The 16,734-nt window shown below is 37.9% G+C and overlaps 1 protein-coding gene across 1 annotated transcript; it reads right to left on the bottom strand.

Annotated features, from left to right (window-relative positions):
• Positions 1-2,426: 2,426 nt before the first annotated feature.
• bpnt2 (3'(2'), 5'-bisphosphate nucleotidase 2) lies at positions 2,427-9,441 on the bottom strand. The gene is made up of 5 exons (XM_077216812.1): positions 8,771-9,441; positions 6,577-6,736; positions 6,242-6,337; positions 5,681-5,842; positions 2,427-3,611 (listed from the first exon to the last, which is right to left on the bottom strand). The coding sequence occupies exons 1-5, from the start codon at positions 9,107-9,109 to the stop codon at positions 3,355-3,357; spliced, it is 1,014 nt and encodes a 337-aa protein (XP_077072927.1). The 5' UTR covers positions 9,110-9,441; the 3' UTR covers positions 2,427-3,354.
• Positions 9,442-16,734: the final 7,293 nt, after the last annotated feature.

The raw sequence follows: 16,734 nt of genomic DNA, 5'->3' as shown, positions 1-16,734 counted from the left end.
TTTCTTTGTCTTCACACATCATGTGCATGGCTTTTATCTCAGGCTCTTCACTGACACTTGTGTCTCCTAGGTAACCAAATATGACAAATATGACATTTCATACAGCATAGTTTTTAGAAAGAAAACAATTTTTATGTTTCGCAAATTTTATGTTTTGGTGGATATGACACAACAGAGGGACAGTTGTAATTGGTGTAAGTTTGTCTATCCATCTATCTATCTGTCTGTCTTTCTATCGTTTTTACAAAATAAATAATGAATTGGTGTATTTTATTTTTATTTCGATTATCATTAGTTAAACATATAAAATGAGATATTTTGCTAACCTTTTTTTTATTAAGGATTTATATTAAATCCTTCATTAAATATTAAATCGTCATGGTATTAAATATTTTACATTATATATTATCACGGAGAGTTCATCGATGGGGGATCTGTTAAATTGATTTAATGTAAAAAAAAATCAGTTTATTTTAATAAAATCATTTAATTAATGTTTTAACAAAAAACAATTGGAAGATAAATTTAAAAACATGGGGTGTATTGACTGTCGAGTAAATGAACAATCTACTAAAATTCAAAGCCGCGCTGCCGGACCGAAGAGCAACTCCCTTTAGCACATCAAAGAAATGGCAGCAAGCCTTTTAGCCACACATCAATATGACCAGTGAGATAATAAATAGTAACTATGAATAATGCAGTAATCCATAAATATGCTCATCATGGCAGGAATCAGCAACCAGGCAGTCATGTCTATAATTTTTGATCAGAAGGAAGCGTACACATCTGTCACATAACAAAACAATAGGCCTACTCTTTGTAATCATTTCGAACATTTGAATCTGTCCCGCAGATTGATCTACTGTAAATATGGATTTGTTCTTTCTTCCATAAAAGCCTTCTCGGGAGATTGACATGACTTTTGTCTAATTCCGCGTCCTCACGGGGGGTTCATCGACACACTGGAGTGGAGGATCTGTCACAGAGGGTTAGAATGGCATGCTGTGATAATTGAAGACATCTGCAGAAATGTAAAACGTGAGCGTTGGAGAAAGACGATGTGGCATAGCTAGCTGTGAAGTGCTGGCAAACTCATTTAAAGCTGAATTGAGTGTGATGCTGTGGAAAAACAAGAATCGAGCAGCTCAGTTTCACTGCCGTGTCCACCACACACTCCGATTCATGTTTTAACATCTCACAGAATTCCTGTATCAACGACTCAGTTTATGCTGGTCAAATGCATCCACAATCACAAAAACATACTTTTTGTTGCTCTACTGCGTGTAGGCTATATAATAATAATTTTAAAAAACATGAGATAAGACTAACCCGCCACCTTGTGGTGGGAAAATCAGATGCTCTCTTTAGTTCACATTTATAAACATCTTCATGATGTGTAGATAAATACTGACAAGAACCATTTTAGAATCTGTTAACAGATGTTTAGAGAATATTTAAAATCAATAAAAACACAGTCTTAGAATAAAAGGTTCTGTAGAACCTTAAAGGTATAGTTCACCTAAAACAGAAAGTATGTCAGTAGGCCTACTGGGCTCACCCTCATGTCGTTCCAAACCCGTAAGACCTTCATTCACCTTCGGAACACAAAGAAAGATATTTTTGATGAAATCCGAGAGCTTTCTGACTGCAACGTAATAACCAATTTCAAGGCCCAGAAAGGTAAAGGTATTGTTATAAATAGACCACAGTGGTTCAACCTTAATGTTATGAAGCGACGAGAATACTTTTTGTGCACAGAAAACAAACAAAAATAACGACTTTATTCAACAAGTTCTTCTCTTTTGTGTCATTCTCTGACGCTGTTCACGTGAGCACCTCGTCCACGACACATTACGGGGGTCAGAAAGCTCTCGGATTTCATCAAACATGTCTTAATTTGTGTTCTGAAGATGAACAAAGAGCTTATGGGTTTGGAAAAACATGAGGGTGAGTAATTAATGACAGAAAACATTTTTGGGGGGTGAAATTAACACAAACTATTATCCAATCATGCAAGACTTTTCTCCTTGTATAGCATTTTGCCATTAAAGGTTGTATCAGTGATTTCAGGCCCAAAAATAAATGTCTAATCTTTCCTAACGATCCGCTAGCTGCCCGCCCCATAAGCATGCCGTCAAAAAAACTCGTCTCCTAGGCTGCCTAGAGAGACGCGTTTCTTGGACGGCATGCTTATGGGGCGGGCAGCTAGCGGATCGTTAGGAAAGATTAGACATTTATTTTTGGGCCAGAAATCACTGATACAACCTTTAAGTGTTCTTTAAATTTAAGTTAAGAAAAGAACCCTAGGGTTCTATATACCCCACATAACCTTTTGTCCTAAGAGTGTACATTCCCTTCACCACAGCATTGTTTGACATAATGCACAACTGTATTTCAACACATAAAAAATTAAGTTTCACTCCTTATAAAACCCATATACATGTATTTATTAAAGGCAGAATGATGACGTCAATCAATGTAATGCCAAATAACATGCCTCAAATCTATGTAAAAGGGCACATGCAGAATTTAATTTTCTCCCCATTCTCTTTTTTTCATGCACACAATGTTGTCAGAACGTAAACAGTACATGACTATCCAGGGAACTCAACAAACAATCATGGAAAGAGTATGAATACTCATACAAAAATATGTTTTTTTTTAAATTGGCAATCACAGTGAAAACCCCTACGAAAGATCAATATCTGAATGGTGACTGCTGAGTTACTACTTCATTAAATCCATTTTATCTTCCAATTTTCCTTCGAAACAAAAGACTTCAATCTTAACATACTATATTATATATTTTATTTACAAATGGTGCTTAAACCTCTGTAGTCTAATCACACAGGGTATCAGTGTATAAACTTAACAAATTGATATCTGACAGAGAAACCGAAAAACAGCATCAAGGGGAGCGATGTAGTCAATTATGCAAAGTAACGCTACGCACAAGGACGTCATATTCAAGTTATCTCTGGATTCACAGTTAAATCTCCACCCAAAACCATTTTAAACCTGGTTTTACCAGCACGTTTAGAAACGACATCCTCAAAAATCAAACAAGAAATAGAGCTACAGGTTCACCTTGGAGATACATTTTTAAAAATATAGGTGACCTCATGATTCGACTTAAATTTGTCACACTAATGATTCATACAAGCCAAAGGCACGCTTCCTTTGTACAAAACCTGTAACACTTCTCAAACCCATTTGGGCATTCTTTACACATTTAATTGACCTACTCGTGTCGCACGCTTATCACATTTCCTTGTATTTCTACACACCTGTGTGGAACTGAAGAAAATGGGATTGTTAGGGACAGGACCGGACGGTGATTTATTATTGTTTGTTCTATTCCCAAGGAGGGAGTCTTTTAACCAATCCCTTGTGGTCAGTTTTGATGCTCGCCAGCAAGCCGCCCGAGTTTCCTTCTGACCCCGAGTAATCAATCTGCTCTCCTTTCAGGGTTGTCATTTGACCACCAAGAGACCTCAAGATGGCATCGCCCGCACAGATATCCCACTTTTTGATGAACGTCACGTGGATGTACATATCGGCCATCTCTTGTTCCTTATCAGTGGAGTCTAGAAGAGCCAATACCTTGTATCCTGTGGAGGGGAAAACACAAAGGTTACTGAAGCAAAGTACAGCTGCATTTTCTCCTGCCACAGTCATTGACAACTATTTTGTATTTAGTAAGAAAAAAAGTAGAATGGGATTTGAAATTTTATCCAATTGGAATTAATTGGATTGTGAAAAAATTTGGGGTGACCAGTAGGGGTTGACATATAAGAATGGTATTTGAATCAGACAGTTCTAACTTGTATTAAATCTTTCAATGTTTATTAACAAATAAATACTTTATTATTTAATAAATGGGTCAGTGACAAATAAGGGTTGTCAAGATGAGAAATTCGAAAATCTTGTAAAAACTTGTTTTAAAAGCATGCACCAGGTATGTTAAAATGTACATAGTGTATTTATGTATAGTGATTTTATGTAATTAAAAATGACATTTGCACCATTTTTTTACAAAAGTTAAGACTGAATGTACTGGAATGTGACAAATGGTGTAACTGCCAAATAATGAGAAATATTCAATATTTTATCCACCTAGATGGCATGTAAGTGTACTCATAGAAATAAATACTTATTTTTAACATCACACGAAATTAGATTTTATTAGAGTTATTATGTAGAGTTATATGTGATTTTTAATGTGTTTTTGCTATATTTGGCAGGACATAGGCTATTATGTAACTTTAAAATTTTAAGCGCAACTTTTTAATTAAGCAGCAACATATGATAGATTGGACAGAACAACTAAGGCTATCAATAAACTGCCATTGCGCAAAAGTATTGTAATGCGCGGCAGGAAACCTTATGCACATTCCGTGGGCAGAATGATGCGCTCGAAGCAACATGGAGTCACGGCGCGCAGCGCGTCGCATTGAAAAGTTCAAAGCACAAAAGTAAGATATATGTCTTTATTTATTCATTAGTTTGAGCCTTTTAACAGTTTTAAATTTCAGTTAATGTGCACGTGAAGAACAATTATATCGCTCTCTACTCCAGTGTTGACCATACTTTATCTTCAGTATAATAAGAACATTGACTCATCTTGGAGAGAGTTTCATCGTGTTGACTGTTTTACCCGATCCGGCAAATAGATAAAGGCCTATGGTTTGCATAAAAGGACTTTAGCGTGCTGGAGTATCACATGTTACTTTCTACCGGGTGTCTGTTAGATCACAACACAAGTGATAAGTGATCACAACACTGGAGTAGAGAGCGATATAATTGGTCTAATCACGCACATTAACTGAAATTTAAAACTGTTAAAAGGCTCAAACTAATTTTGAACTTTTCAATGCGACGCCGTGACTCCATGTTGCTTCGAGCGCATCATTCTGCCCACTGGATGCGCATAAGGTTTCGTGCAATTTTTATTTTTGGGTGAACTACTTTAATTTAAATATCGTAATTTAAAAACAATTATATTAAAATATATATTAAGGTCGTTTTTTTTTATAAATATTAATATCAACAATTAAATACAGTACTTAATTGTTTATATTAATATTTGTACAAAAACATAATATTTTAAGACACTTCTGTTCAAAAGTTTGATGTTTTTAATGTCTTTGAAAGAAGTCTCTTATGGTCACCGAGGCAGCGGCTGCATTTATTTAATCAGAAATACAGTAAAAACAGTAACATTGTGAACATTTTATAACAATTTAAAATAACCGTTTTCTATTTGAATATATATATTAAAGAAATTATATATATATATATATATATATATATATATATATATACAGACGTTCCGGGAGTCTCCCGCATATTGATAGCGGCTCCCTGATGCCCGCAAATTAGTTAAAATCTCCCGGAATCTAAAGCTTGCGAGCTCCAAACCGTGTAGCGCAGTCGGCAGAGAGGGAGAGAGCAAGAGACCTTGCGTGTGTGTGCAAATGTGCGTGTGTGCCTCATGAAGCTGAATTTGGTACTATTGCCTGAAAAAATGTTAAAACAACAGCATGCATTTGAAATAGAAATCTTCCGTTAAACAATCTTACTGACCCCAAACCTTTGAATGGTAGTGAACATATTTATTGTAAATATTTTTTCAAAACATTTATTTCTCAACAGGAGCTGATCTCCCAGAATGCAGTACCTGCGCCCCCTGCTGGTAATATTTCCGTATTGTTTCCAAAGGCAGCCTGAACGAAGCTCTTCACCTTGCCCGAGTGAGACCGTGAGACGATCACCGTAGGAGAGTTTGTGTTGTAGGAAGAACGAGGTGCCACATTAGATCCCTCTCCAACAAAACCCCATGCTGATGATGAGAGAGCATGTGTGAGTACCACAGTATGAATCCATTGAATACAGAACAGTCAGAACAGGACGGTTTAGGTATAATGATCATTACTGCCCTTATACACAATAATAAACTACTGTAATTGTCATTAAAGACACAAAAAAATTATCTTGTAATCTCACATTAATATAATGTTAATTTACTTATGCGTTTTCTTGTTTATTAATCATTACACATTGTGCAGATCTTGTCAAAGAACCATATTTTTGATGTTACCATAAAAGTGCAGAAAATGACCTATGAAATCTACAAATCCTTTATTCCTCAGCATTCCCAAAATGGCTCCTAGATCCTGTATCCAACGCCACCAGGTAATCTGGTTTTGTGGTTATGTCTGTAAAGCTCAAATAAACATACCTGTGTACCCAGTGAAGGGTTTGTGGATCACACCTATTACAGGACTCCCATCCACAGCCACACACACCATGGTGGTGACATACTTCCGGAGATTTTCTGTTGAAAGCACAAACAGGATTTACATCCTGGTACAGCACTTGTGCACCGCAGGAACATAAAACTGTTCCTCCCACTACAACAGCAGAACTTGCATAATAAACTACAACTCCTATATAGATAACTTACACAAATAATGTGGCGAATGAAGATATAATATTATTCCTCCTAAAATTCCGGCAGTTCAAAGGTGACGGATTTATGGTGATATGATTTATAAATAAAGAGTTTCACCAGACCTGTGTATTCCTGAGTGGCGTCCAGTGGATCAATCCACACTGTGATCTTCTCTGCAAGAACCTCCTTCTCCCCAGGGATCTTGGCCAGAATTTCTTCAGGGATGATGCGCGTCCACAAAGTGGCCTCACCCTCTGCGTTCGCATGTTCTTCTGAGTTCACCTGCAAACATAGAAAAGAAAACCACACTTTGAAGAACATTTACGCAGCTGTTTCTGTTAGAGGTTAAAACCTGAAAAAGTAATAGTCCAGGGCTCTACAGTGCGCCAATTTCAGTCGCATTTAAAATATTCTGACAGATCTTTTACCTTTAACAAAAATGTTCCATTGTCAGGGCCGTGCTTACTGATCTATACTGTATATGCAGTCAATGGTTTTATATTTATCAGCCGTTGTTGTCATTCGCAATGCTTTTGAGATTGCAGTCTCTTTCCTCTTGTACCTTTGTCTTTTTATCTGATATACAAATACTTTTTGTGATTCACCTCAAAGATGATTGGTTTGCTTCATGGCTTACTTATAACTCTTTAACAAATACTTTAGAAAAATCCCTATGGGAAAAGTGCATGGGAAAAACACCTATGCTGCGTCCGAAATCACATACTGAATAGCAGGTAATATATTTGGATTGAAACTTACTTTGCAACCATTAAAAAAGTACTTTCTGTATTGTATGAATGCGTGTAGTATGAATGAAATTTCAGATATACTACATACGCCATGTTGTCAGTCACGTGACCTACGGCATCAGTTGCGTTGCTTCACCTCCATTCATAAATCTCCCGTTGCATTATGGGATTGTAAAGTGTTCAGCACATTAGAATCTCGCCGGAAGTAGTAGGTCATCTGAGTACTATTTCCTACTCTAATGAATAATATGAATTCGGACATGCATACTTCTTGGCTCACATTATTTTTTTTCGCCTAATATATAATATAGAAGTAGGCATATTTCGACACAGCGTTAGAGAACTAATGCCACTGAAAAAGCAGGCAGACACTTGCACACAATAAAAATGAAAGTTCCGGTTCTGGATGCTGATTAGTTACATGCTACGTATCACTGCAGAGCTCCCATAGCATCATTTATATATTTGTTGGATAGCAATGTTATTTTTTGTCAGGGACTATAAACCTTACGTAACCCCGTCCCTTTGAGCGCTGCTTGTTGTGTTCTGTCTGTCTTCCGGTTTGTATTTCCACAACATGAAGGACAGATCTTACGGATTTATGAATGACCCACTCTTTTATCAAATCTTCCCGGTCTACTGACATTTATTAAGACATTTGCTTTAAGCATACAAATGCTCATGACAACTTTCTTTAACTCTACAATAAGTAAATTAATTTCAACAGCTAAGTGACGCCACTGAAATATACCACAGAGCTACCGCTAAAACAAGTTAAAAGACAAAATTCTAAAGATGGCTGAGTGCTTTGTTTCTCGACTTTAAACAGAAGTTGTCTTTTTCTTCCCTATTCTGGCATATATGAGTGAAGCGTCTTTTCAAACAAGAAGAAATGTAGGGCGGAACTTCCTTCTGTAAATCGTCAATTGATTGGCTGGTTAGATGCGAGTGACCGGTTGTCCGCCCTCGCGCCAGTGGACTTTAAGCAACGGCGTTCTGGCGATCTATTGCGCATGCGCGACTTAACTGCTACTTCACGACGTTCTACTGTAACCGTCTACTACGGGAGAACAGCTGATTTGCCGTAGTCGCTACTACGTCAAAGATTAAGAAAGTTAATGTTATGTTTTATGGTATGTGGCATTGTACTTGTTTATGTATATCATTAAATGGCCAAAGCAACCCTCTCCTGCTTTTTAAAATCACTTTCTTTACATGTATTTTGTCAAATGATTAAATTATCACCTACGCCGTACTCTTCACTGTTGCTTAGTGATTGTTGCGGTCTTTAACTACGGGAGTTAACCGTTTACTTCCGGCTGCCGTTGCCGTTCCATCAGCAGCTGTTGCTTAAAGTCCATTAACAGACGGAGGGGAAGTTATTTTGATGAACGATTACGAGGGCACATTAAATAAACAATAATAAAAAAAATACTGACGTGCACACATAAATCATTTATAATAAATACGATGACTTTATTAACTGTGTACCTGAGCGGATTATGGTTACCATGCATGGTATTTTTTTGTAAAGTATAGTCCATCCTCAAGCACAGATCAGCTGTACCTGTATATTAGGGTAGGTATTCTTGATCAGGTAAAACATCTTTCGGTGGGAGTTCAGATCACCCAGCGTGAGCTTTTCACTGGCACCTTCTTTAGTTTCGCCCTTTGACTTCTCCTCCAGCGTGTTGTCCTCCCTGATCCTCTTCACCTCCCGTCCGCCCTGCACCGCGGCATCCATGGACAGCGCGAGCAGGTCTCGCAGATCCACGGTCGTCTTCTGTCTGAACGAGGCGAATCTGCTGGACAAAACTCCCGCGTATAGGTGATAGATCACACCGACTCCCAGTAGGCAGAACACGGCTATGCCGAGCGGCGACAGTCGGATGCCCATCGGAGCCATCACGAAAATGTGAAAATATGATAACAGGACAACAGCTATACTAGACGTGGTCCTCCAAGGTGAGCATTTGCACCCTAATTTAAATACAAGCGATCAAAATGCTAATCAAAAGTTACTTATTTCCTTCACCGGCGAAGTCCAGGGTCGAGCGAAAGCGTCCTTCATTTGTTTGTAGTAACCACCCGCCGCAGTCTTAGTACAATTGTCTGCGTTCTCACAATAACGGATCCATCACTGACTGACAGTGAGTAACTTAATACACTGACTGTTCCACGTCCACTGCTGTGCCAAGCAGGGCCGAACTCACTGGCACTCCGTTTTGCTTCCAGGTCAGGAAGAAAACAGTCAGAAACATGTACCGAACGAGAGAGCGCCCTCTATGGCTTCAGAATCACAATGGAAGCTTGTGATGGAAAATTCTTACTTGTTTTCTCCCTCAAAATCGCGTGATAAATTCCCAGTGAGTTATAGGCCTACTGTTATATTATACTATACTAGTTATATTCAGAATAGTGATAAATAAGCTGGCAAATTGCGAGTTATAGCCTAAAATAACGAGGCTGAATCCAGCTTCTTATTCGCAGCTTCTTATTGACGCTATCCGTTCCACCTTAAATGACGCGAACTGCCGCGTTTGCTGGCTTCTTATTGACGCTCAACTTAGGGACCGTGCGGTTTTTCTCTTTTTCGCGTTTTTAAAGGGATCGTGTTGTGTCTATATTCAGAATAAAATAATAATACAATGTTTAAATGCAAATAACACTGATATATCAGCGAAAATGGATGTAAAAATATAAAGGCACATAAATATAATTAGGCTACATTATTCTTTAATTATTGTACATGTCATCAGCTCAATTTAGGGATCATGTGGTTTTTCACTTATTCACACTTATTAGAGATCCTGTTTGTATTTTTTATGTTTTCATAAAAGAATAATAAACTATTTTGAAAGGTAAATAACAAATAATAATAACACATAAATTACTGTAAAACTATAATTAGGCCAACATTATTCTTTAATGTTTGCAATTAACATCATTTGGATGTATTCAATGCATGTATTTAAAAATAAATAAATATTATTACAAATTATAATTACACAGGGTAACCAGAGATTATGCACCAGCTTGGATCCAGCCTCTTATAAAGACCCAGGTGACCCAGCAACTTTGAATAGATGACACCTACCCCTGCAAGGACTCCAGAACATCAAACATGAATGATTATACAAAATTATCATTTTATAAATGCTTTAACATACACATTCATTTTGCTTGTATATATATATATGATATTTTTTAAATACTACAATTTGTGGTATTTTTTAACTGTACTTTACATTTTACATCTCATTAAATCCTATTGTTTTGTAACACAGAAACCTGCATTTTATGTAAAGCTACCTTAAATGATTGTGAAAAGGGTTATACAAATGAATGTATGAATTAAATTGAATTGCATTAAATTGAAAGTGCCATTGCATGGTTACTGTACAATAGAAAGATATGGACCCAATCTGACAATACATAAGAGTTATCACATTGTTGACCTACTGGGTTTCACTGATGCTTTATACCCTGTATCTGTGCTTGAATATATGCATGCACAATTTCAGATGTTTTTACTGTATAAAAAGCCATTGCATTGTTGGCTCAATTGGGGGCTCTATATCTTAGGTGTATTGTGATGGTGCGTAAAAAGTTGCACTGGGGCCTTATACACATTGTCCTTGACTGTCACCATGCACAAAATGAGACATTTTTACTGTCGCATCTTGAAGTTATGCTCCCATGAAGTTGACAGATGTGACTAGTTATGGGGAAGTTGCAGTTTTGGTTTCAATTTCATTTTCTGCCCATTTCGCAGCGTTGTTTCTTGGCCGCCTCAGAGGGTGCGTTAAATTGGACATTGTCCCATTAGAGTAGAGCTACTACTCTGACGAAATCCTCAATTTGAGCAGTTTTTACTGTAGAATTTTTTGTAATGAATTTTTTTAATTTTGCACTTTAGACAGTGCACAATAATCCGCCTAATGCATTTTCTGCCCATTTCGTGGCGCTGTTTCTCGGCCACCTCAGAGGGTGCGTTAAATTTTACAGTGTCCCAATAGACTAGAGCTCCTACTCTGATGAAATCCACAATTTGAGCAGTTTTTACTGTAGAGTTTTTTTTTTATTAATTTTTTAATTTTGTACTTTAGACAGTGCACAATAAGCCACCTAATGCATTTTCTGCCCACTTCGTGGCGCTGTTTCTCGGCCGCCTCAGAGGGTGCGTTAAATTTGACATAGTCCCATTAGAGTAGAGCTACTACTCTAACGAAAACCAAATTTTGAGCAGTTTTTACTGTAGAGTTTTTTTTAAATTAATTTTTAAATTTTGCTTTTTACATTGCACAGTAAGCCATACATTTTCTGCCCAGTTTGCGGCGCTGTTTCTCAGCCGCCTCAGAGGGTGCGTTAAATTTGACATTGTCCCATTAGACTAGAGCTCCTACTCTGACGAAATCCACAATTTGAGCAGTTTTTACTGTAGAATTTTTTTTTATGAATGTTTTAATTTTGCACTTTAGACAGTGCACAATAAGCCGCCTAATGCATTTTCTGCCCATTTCGTGGCGCTGTTTCTCGGCCGCCTCAGAGGGTGCGTTAAATTTGACATAGTCCCATTAGAGTAGAGCTACTACTCTAACGAAATCCAAATTTTGAGCAGTTTTTACTGTAGAGTTTTTTTTAAATTAATTTTTAAATTTTGCTTTTTACATTGCACAGTAAGCCATACATTTTCTGCCCAGTTTGCGGCGCTGTTTCTCGGCCGCCTCAGAGGGTGCGTTAAATTTGACATTGTCCCATTAGACTAGAGCTACTACTCTAACGAAATCCACATTTTGAGCAGTTTTTACTTTAGAAGTTTTTTTTAATTAGTTTTTGAATTTTGCACTTTAGACAGTGCACAATAAGCCGCCTAATGCATTTTCTGCCCATTTCGTGGCGCTGTTTCTCGGCCACCTCAGAGGGTGCGTTAAATTTGACATTGTCCTATTAGAGTAGAGCTCCTACTCTGACGAAATCCACAATTTGAGCAGTTTTTACTGTAGAATTTTTTTTTTATGAATGTTTTAATTTTGCACTTTAGACATTGGGTATAAGGCTCCAGTGCAACCATTAACACACACTCAAAAGCAGCTGGGATAAAGCGCCTCCAAATGGGCCAACAATTCAATGGCTATATTTTAAGTGTACTATCTGATCTGACAAATTCATAGGTCCATAATTTCAAAATGCTACAGTAAAAATGTCTGAAATTGTGCATGATAATAATCAAACACACTGAGTATGCAACCAATTCACACGAAATGCGTCTCTATACGCATTGTGTTTATCGTGCAATGTATACGCCAAAATGAGTTTTTACTTGCATATGATACGCATGGGTAGGTTTAGGCTGGTATGAGGGGCCATGGGACTTTCAACGCACCCTCTGAGGCGGCTGAGAAACAGCGCCGTAAAATGGGCAGAAAATGCATTAGGCGGCTTATTGTGCACTGTCTAAAGTGCAAAATTCAAAACTTCATAAAAACAAATTTCTACAGTGAAAACTTCTCAAAATGTGCATTTCGTCAGAGTAGGAGCTCTAGTCTAATGGGACAATGTCAAATTTAACGCACCCTCTGAGGCGGCCGAGAAACAGCGCCATGAAATGGGCAGAAAATGCATTAGGCGGCCTATTGTGCACTGTCTAAAGTGCAAAATTCAAAACTTCATAAAAACAAATTTCTACAGTAAAAACTGCTCAAATTGTGGATTTCATCAGAGTAGGAGCTCTACTCTAATAGCACAATGTCAAATTTAACGCACCCTCTGAGGTGGCCGAGAAACAGCGCCACGAAATGGGCAGAAAATGCATTAGGCGGCTTATTGTGCACTGTCTAAAGTGCAAAATTCAAAAATTAATTAAAAAAAACTTCTACAGTAAAAACTGCTCAAAATGTGGATTTCGTTAGAGTAGGAGCTCTACTCTAATAGGACAATGTCAAATTTAACGCACCCTCTGAGGTGGCCGAGAAACAGCGCCACGAAATTGGCAGAAAATGCATTAGGCGGCTTATTGTGCACTGTCTAAAGTGCAAAATTCAAAAATTAATTAAAAAAAACTTCTACAGTAAAAACTGCTCAAAATGTGGATTTCGTTAGAGTAGGAGCTCTACTCTAATAGGACAATGTCAAATTTAACGCACCCTCTGAGGCAGCCGAGAAACAGCGCCACGAAATGGGCAGAAAATGCATTAGGCGGCTTATTGTGCACTGTCTAAAGTACAATATTAAAAAATTCATAAAAAAAAAAAAACTCTACAGTAAAAACTGCTCAAATTGTGGATTTCATCAGAGTAGTAGTTCTAGTCTAATGGGACACTGTCAAATTTAACGCACCCTCTGAGGCGGCCGAGAAACAGCGCCACGAAATGGGCAGAAATGCATTAGGCGGCTTATTGTGCACTGTCTAAAGTACAAAATTCTAAAATTCATTAAAAAAAACCTTCTACAGTAAAAACTGCTCAAAATTTGGATTTCGTTAGAGTAGTCGCTCTACTCTAATGGGACTATGTCAAATTTAACGCACCCTCTGAGGCGGCCGAGAAACAGCGCCACGAAATGGGCAGAAAATGCATTAGGCGGCCTATTGTGCACTGTCTAAAGTGCAAAATTCAAAAATTCATAAAAAAAAACTCTACAGTACAAACTGCTCAAATTGTGGATTTCATCAGAGTAGTAGTTCTAGTCTAATGGGACACTGTCAAATTTAACGCACCCTCTGAGGCGGCCGAGAAACAGCACAACGAAATGGGCAGAAAATGCATTAGGCGGCTTATTGTGCACTGTCTAAAGTGCAAAATTCAAAACTTCATAAAAACAAATTTCTACAGTAAAAACTGCTCAAATTGAGGATTTCGTCAGAGTAGGAGCTCTAGTCTAATGGAACAATGTCAAATTTAACGCACCCTCTAAGGCGGCCGAGAAACAGCGCCACGAAATGGGCTGAAATGCATTAGGCGGCTTATTGTGCACTGTCTAAAGTACAAAATTCAAAACTTCATAAAAACAAATTTCTACAGTAAAAACTGCTCAAATTGTGGATTTCGTTAGAGTAGGAGCTGTAGTCTAATGGGACAATGACGAATTTAACGCACCCTCTGAGGCGGCCGAGAAACAGCGCCACGAAATCGGCAGAAAATGCATTAGGCGGCTTATTGTGCACTGTCTAAAGTGCAAAATTAAAACATTCATAAAAAAAAGATTCTACAGTAAAAACTGCTCAAATTGTGGATTTCGTCAGAGTAGCAGCTCTACTCTAATGGGACTATGTCAAATTTAACGCACCCTCTGAGGCGGCCGAGAAACAGCGCCACGAAATGGGCAGAAAATGCATTAGGCGGCCTATTGTGCACTGTCTAAAGTGCAAAATTCAAAAATTCATAAAAAAAAACTCTACAGTAAAAACTGCTCAAATTGTGGATTTCATCAGAGTAGTAGTTCTAGTCTAATGGGACACTGTCAAATTTAACGCACCCTCTGAGGCGGCCGAGAAACAGCACAACGAAATGGGCAGAAAATGCATTAGGCGGCTTATTGTGCACTGTCTAAAGTGCAAAATTCAAAACCTAATAAAAACAAATTTCTACAGTAAAAACTGCTCAAATTGAGGATTTCGTCAGAGTAGGAGCTCTAGTCTAATGGAACAATGTCAAATTTAACGCACCCTCTAAGGCGGCCGAGAAACAGCGCCACGAAATGGGCAGAAATGCATTAGGCGGCTTATTGTGCACTGTCTAAAGTACAAAATTCAAAACTTCATAAAAACAAATTTCTACAGTAAAAACTGCTCAAATTGTGGATTTCGTTAGAGTAGGAGCTGTAGTCTAATGGGACAATGACGAATTTAACGCACCTTCTGAGGCGGCCGAGAAACAGCGCCACGAAATCGGCAGAAAATGCATTAGGCGGCTTATTGTGCACTGTCTAAAGTGCAAAATTAAAACATTCATAAAAAAAAAGATTCTACAGTAAAAACTGCTCAAATTGTGGATTTCGTCAGAGTAGCAGCTCTAGTCTAATGGGACAATGTCAAATTTAACGCACCCTCTGAGGCGGCCGAGAAACAGCGCCGCAAACTGGGCAGAAAATGTATGGCTTACTGTGCAATGTAAAAAGCAAAATTTAAAAATTAATTTAAAAAAAACTCCACAGTAAAAACTGCTCAAATTTTGGATTTCGTTAGAGTAGTAGCTCTACTCTAATGGGACTATGTCAAATTTAACGCACCCTCTGAGATGGCCGAGAAACAGCGCCACGAAATGGGCAGAAAATGCATTAGGCGGCTTATTGTGCACTGTCTAAAGTGCAAAATTAAAACATTCATAAAAAAAAAATTCTACAGTAAAAACTGCTCAAGTTGTGGATTTCGTCAGAGTAGGAGCTCTAGTCTAATGGGACAATGTCAAATTTAACGCACCCTCTGAGGCGGCTGAGAAACAGCGCCGCAAACTGGGCAGAAAATGTATGGCTTACTGTGCAATGTAAAAAGCAAAATTTAAAAATTAATTTAAAAAAAATCTCTACAGTAAAAACTGCTCAAAATTTGGATTTCCTTAGAGTAGTAGCTCTACTCTAATGGGACTATGTCAAATTTAACGCACCCTCTGAGGCGGCCGAGAAAAAGCGCCACGAAATGGGCAGAAAATGCATTAGGCGGCTTATTGTGCACTGTCTAAAGTGCAAAATTAAAACATTCATAAAAAAAAAGATTCTACAGTAAAAACTGCTCAAATTGTGGATTTCGTCAGAGTAGGAGCTCTAGTCTAATGGGACAATGTCAAATTTAACGCACCCTCTGAGGCGGCCGAGAAACAGCGCCAGCCACGAAATGGGCAGAAAATGCATGGCTTACTGTGCAATGTAAAAAGCAAAATTTAAAAATTAATTTAAAAAAAACTCTACAGTAAAAACTGCTCAAAATTTGGATTTCGTTAGAGTAGTCGCTCTACTCTAATGGGACTATGTCAAATTTAACGCACCCTCTGAGGCGGCCGAGAAACAGCGCTACGAAATGGGCAGAAAATGCATTAGGCGGCTTATTGTGCACTGTCTAAAGTACTAAATTAAAAAATTAATAAAAAAAAACTCTACAGTAAAAACTGCTCAAATTGAGGATTTCATCAGAGTAGTAGCTCTAGTCTAATGGGACACTGTCAAATTTAACGCACCCTCTGAGGTGGCCGAGAAACAGCGCCACGAAATGGGCAGAAAATGCATTAGGCGGATTATTGTGCACTGTCTAAAGTGCAAATTTAAAAATATTAATTTAAAAAAATTCTACAGTAAAAACTGCTCAAATTGAGGATTTCGTCAGAGTAGTAGCTCTACTCTAATGGGAAAATGTCCAATTTAACGCACCCTCTGAGGCTACCAGAAACAACGCTGCGAAATGGGCAGAAAATGAAATTGAAACCAAAACTGCAACTTCCCCATAACTAGTCACATCTGTCAAATTCATGGGAGCATAACTTCAAGATGCGACAGTAAAAATGTCTCATTTTGTGCATGGTGACAGTCAAGAACAATGTG

The sequence above is a fragment of the Siphateles boraxobius genome, unplaced genomic scaffold, assembly GCF_051911475.1.
Source record: "Siphateles boraxobius isolate OS27281-9 unplaced genomic scaffold, OSU_SipBor_1 1, whole genome shotgun sequence".
NCBI lineage: Eukaryota > Metazoa > Chordata > Actinopteri > Cypriniformes > Leuciscidae > Siphateles > Siphateles boraxobius.
This window is presented reverse-complemented; position numbering and strand designations above follow the sequence as displayed.

Bases quoted from the DNA above. Each gene is read 5' to 3' on its own strand.
- bpnt2 (XM_077216812.1), bottom strand. From the start codon at position 9,109: ATGGCTCCGATGGGCATCCGACTGTCGCCGCTCGGCATAGCCGTGTTC. The intron at 6,737-8,770 runs GTACAGCTGATC...CTATGTTTGCAG, and splicing joins ATACCTACCCTAATATACAG to GTGAACTCAGAAGAACATGC. The intron at 3,612-5,680 runs GTACTGCATTCT...TCCCCTCCACAG, and splicing joins ATTACCAGCAGGGGGCGCAG to GATACAAGGTATTGGCTCTT.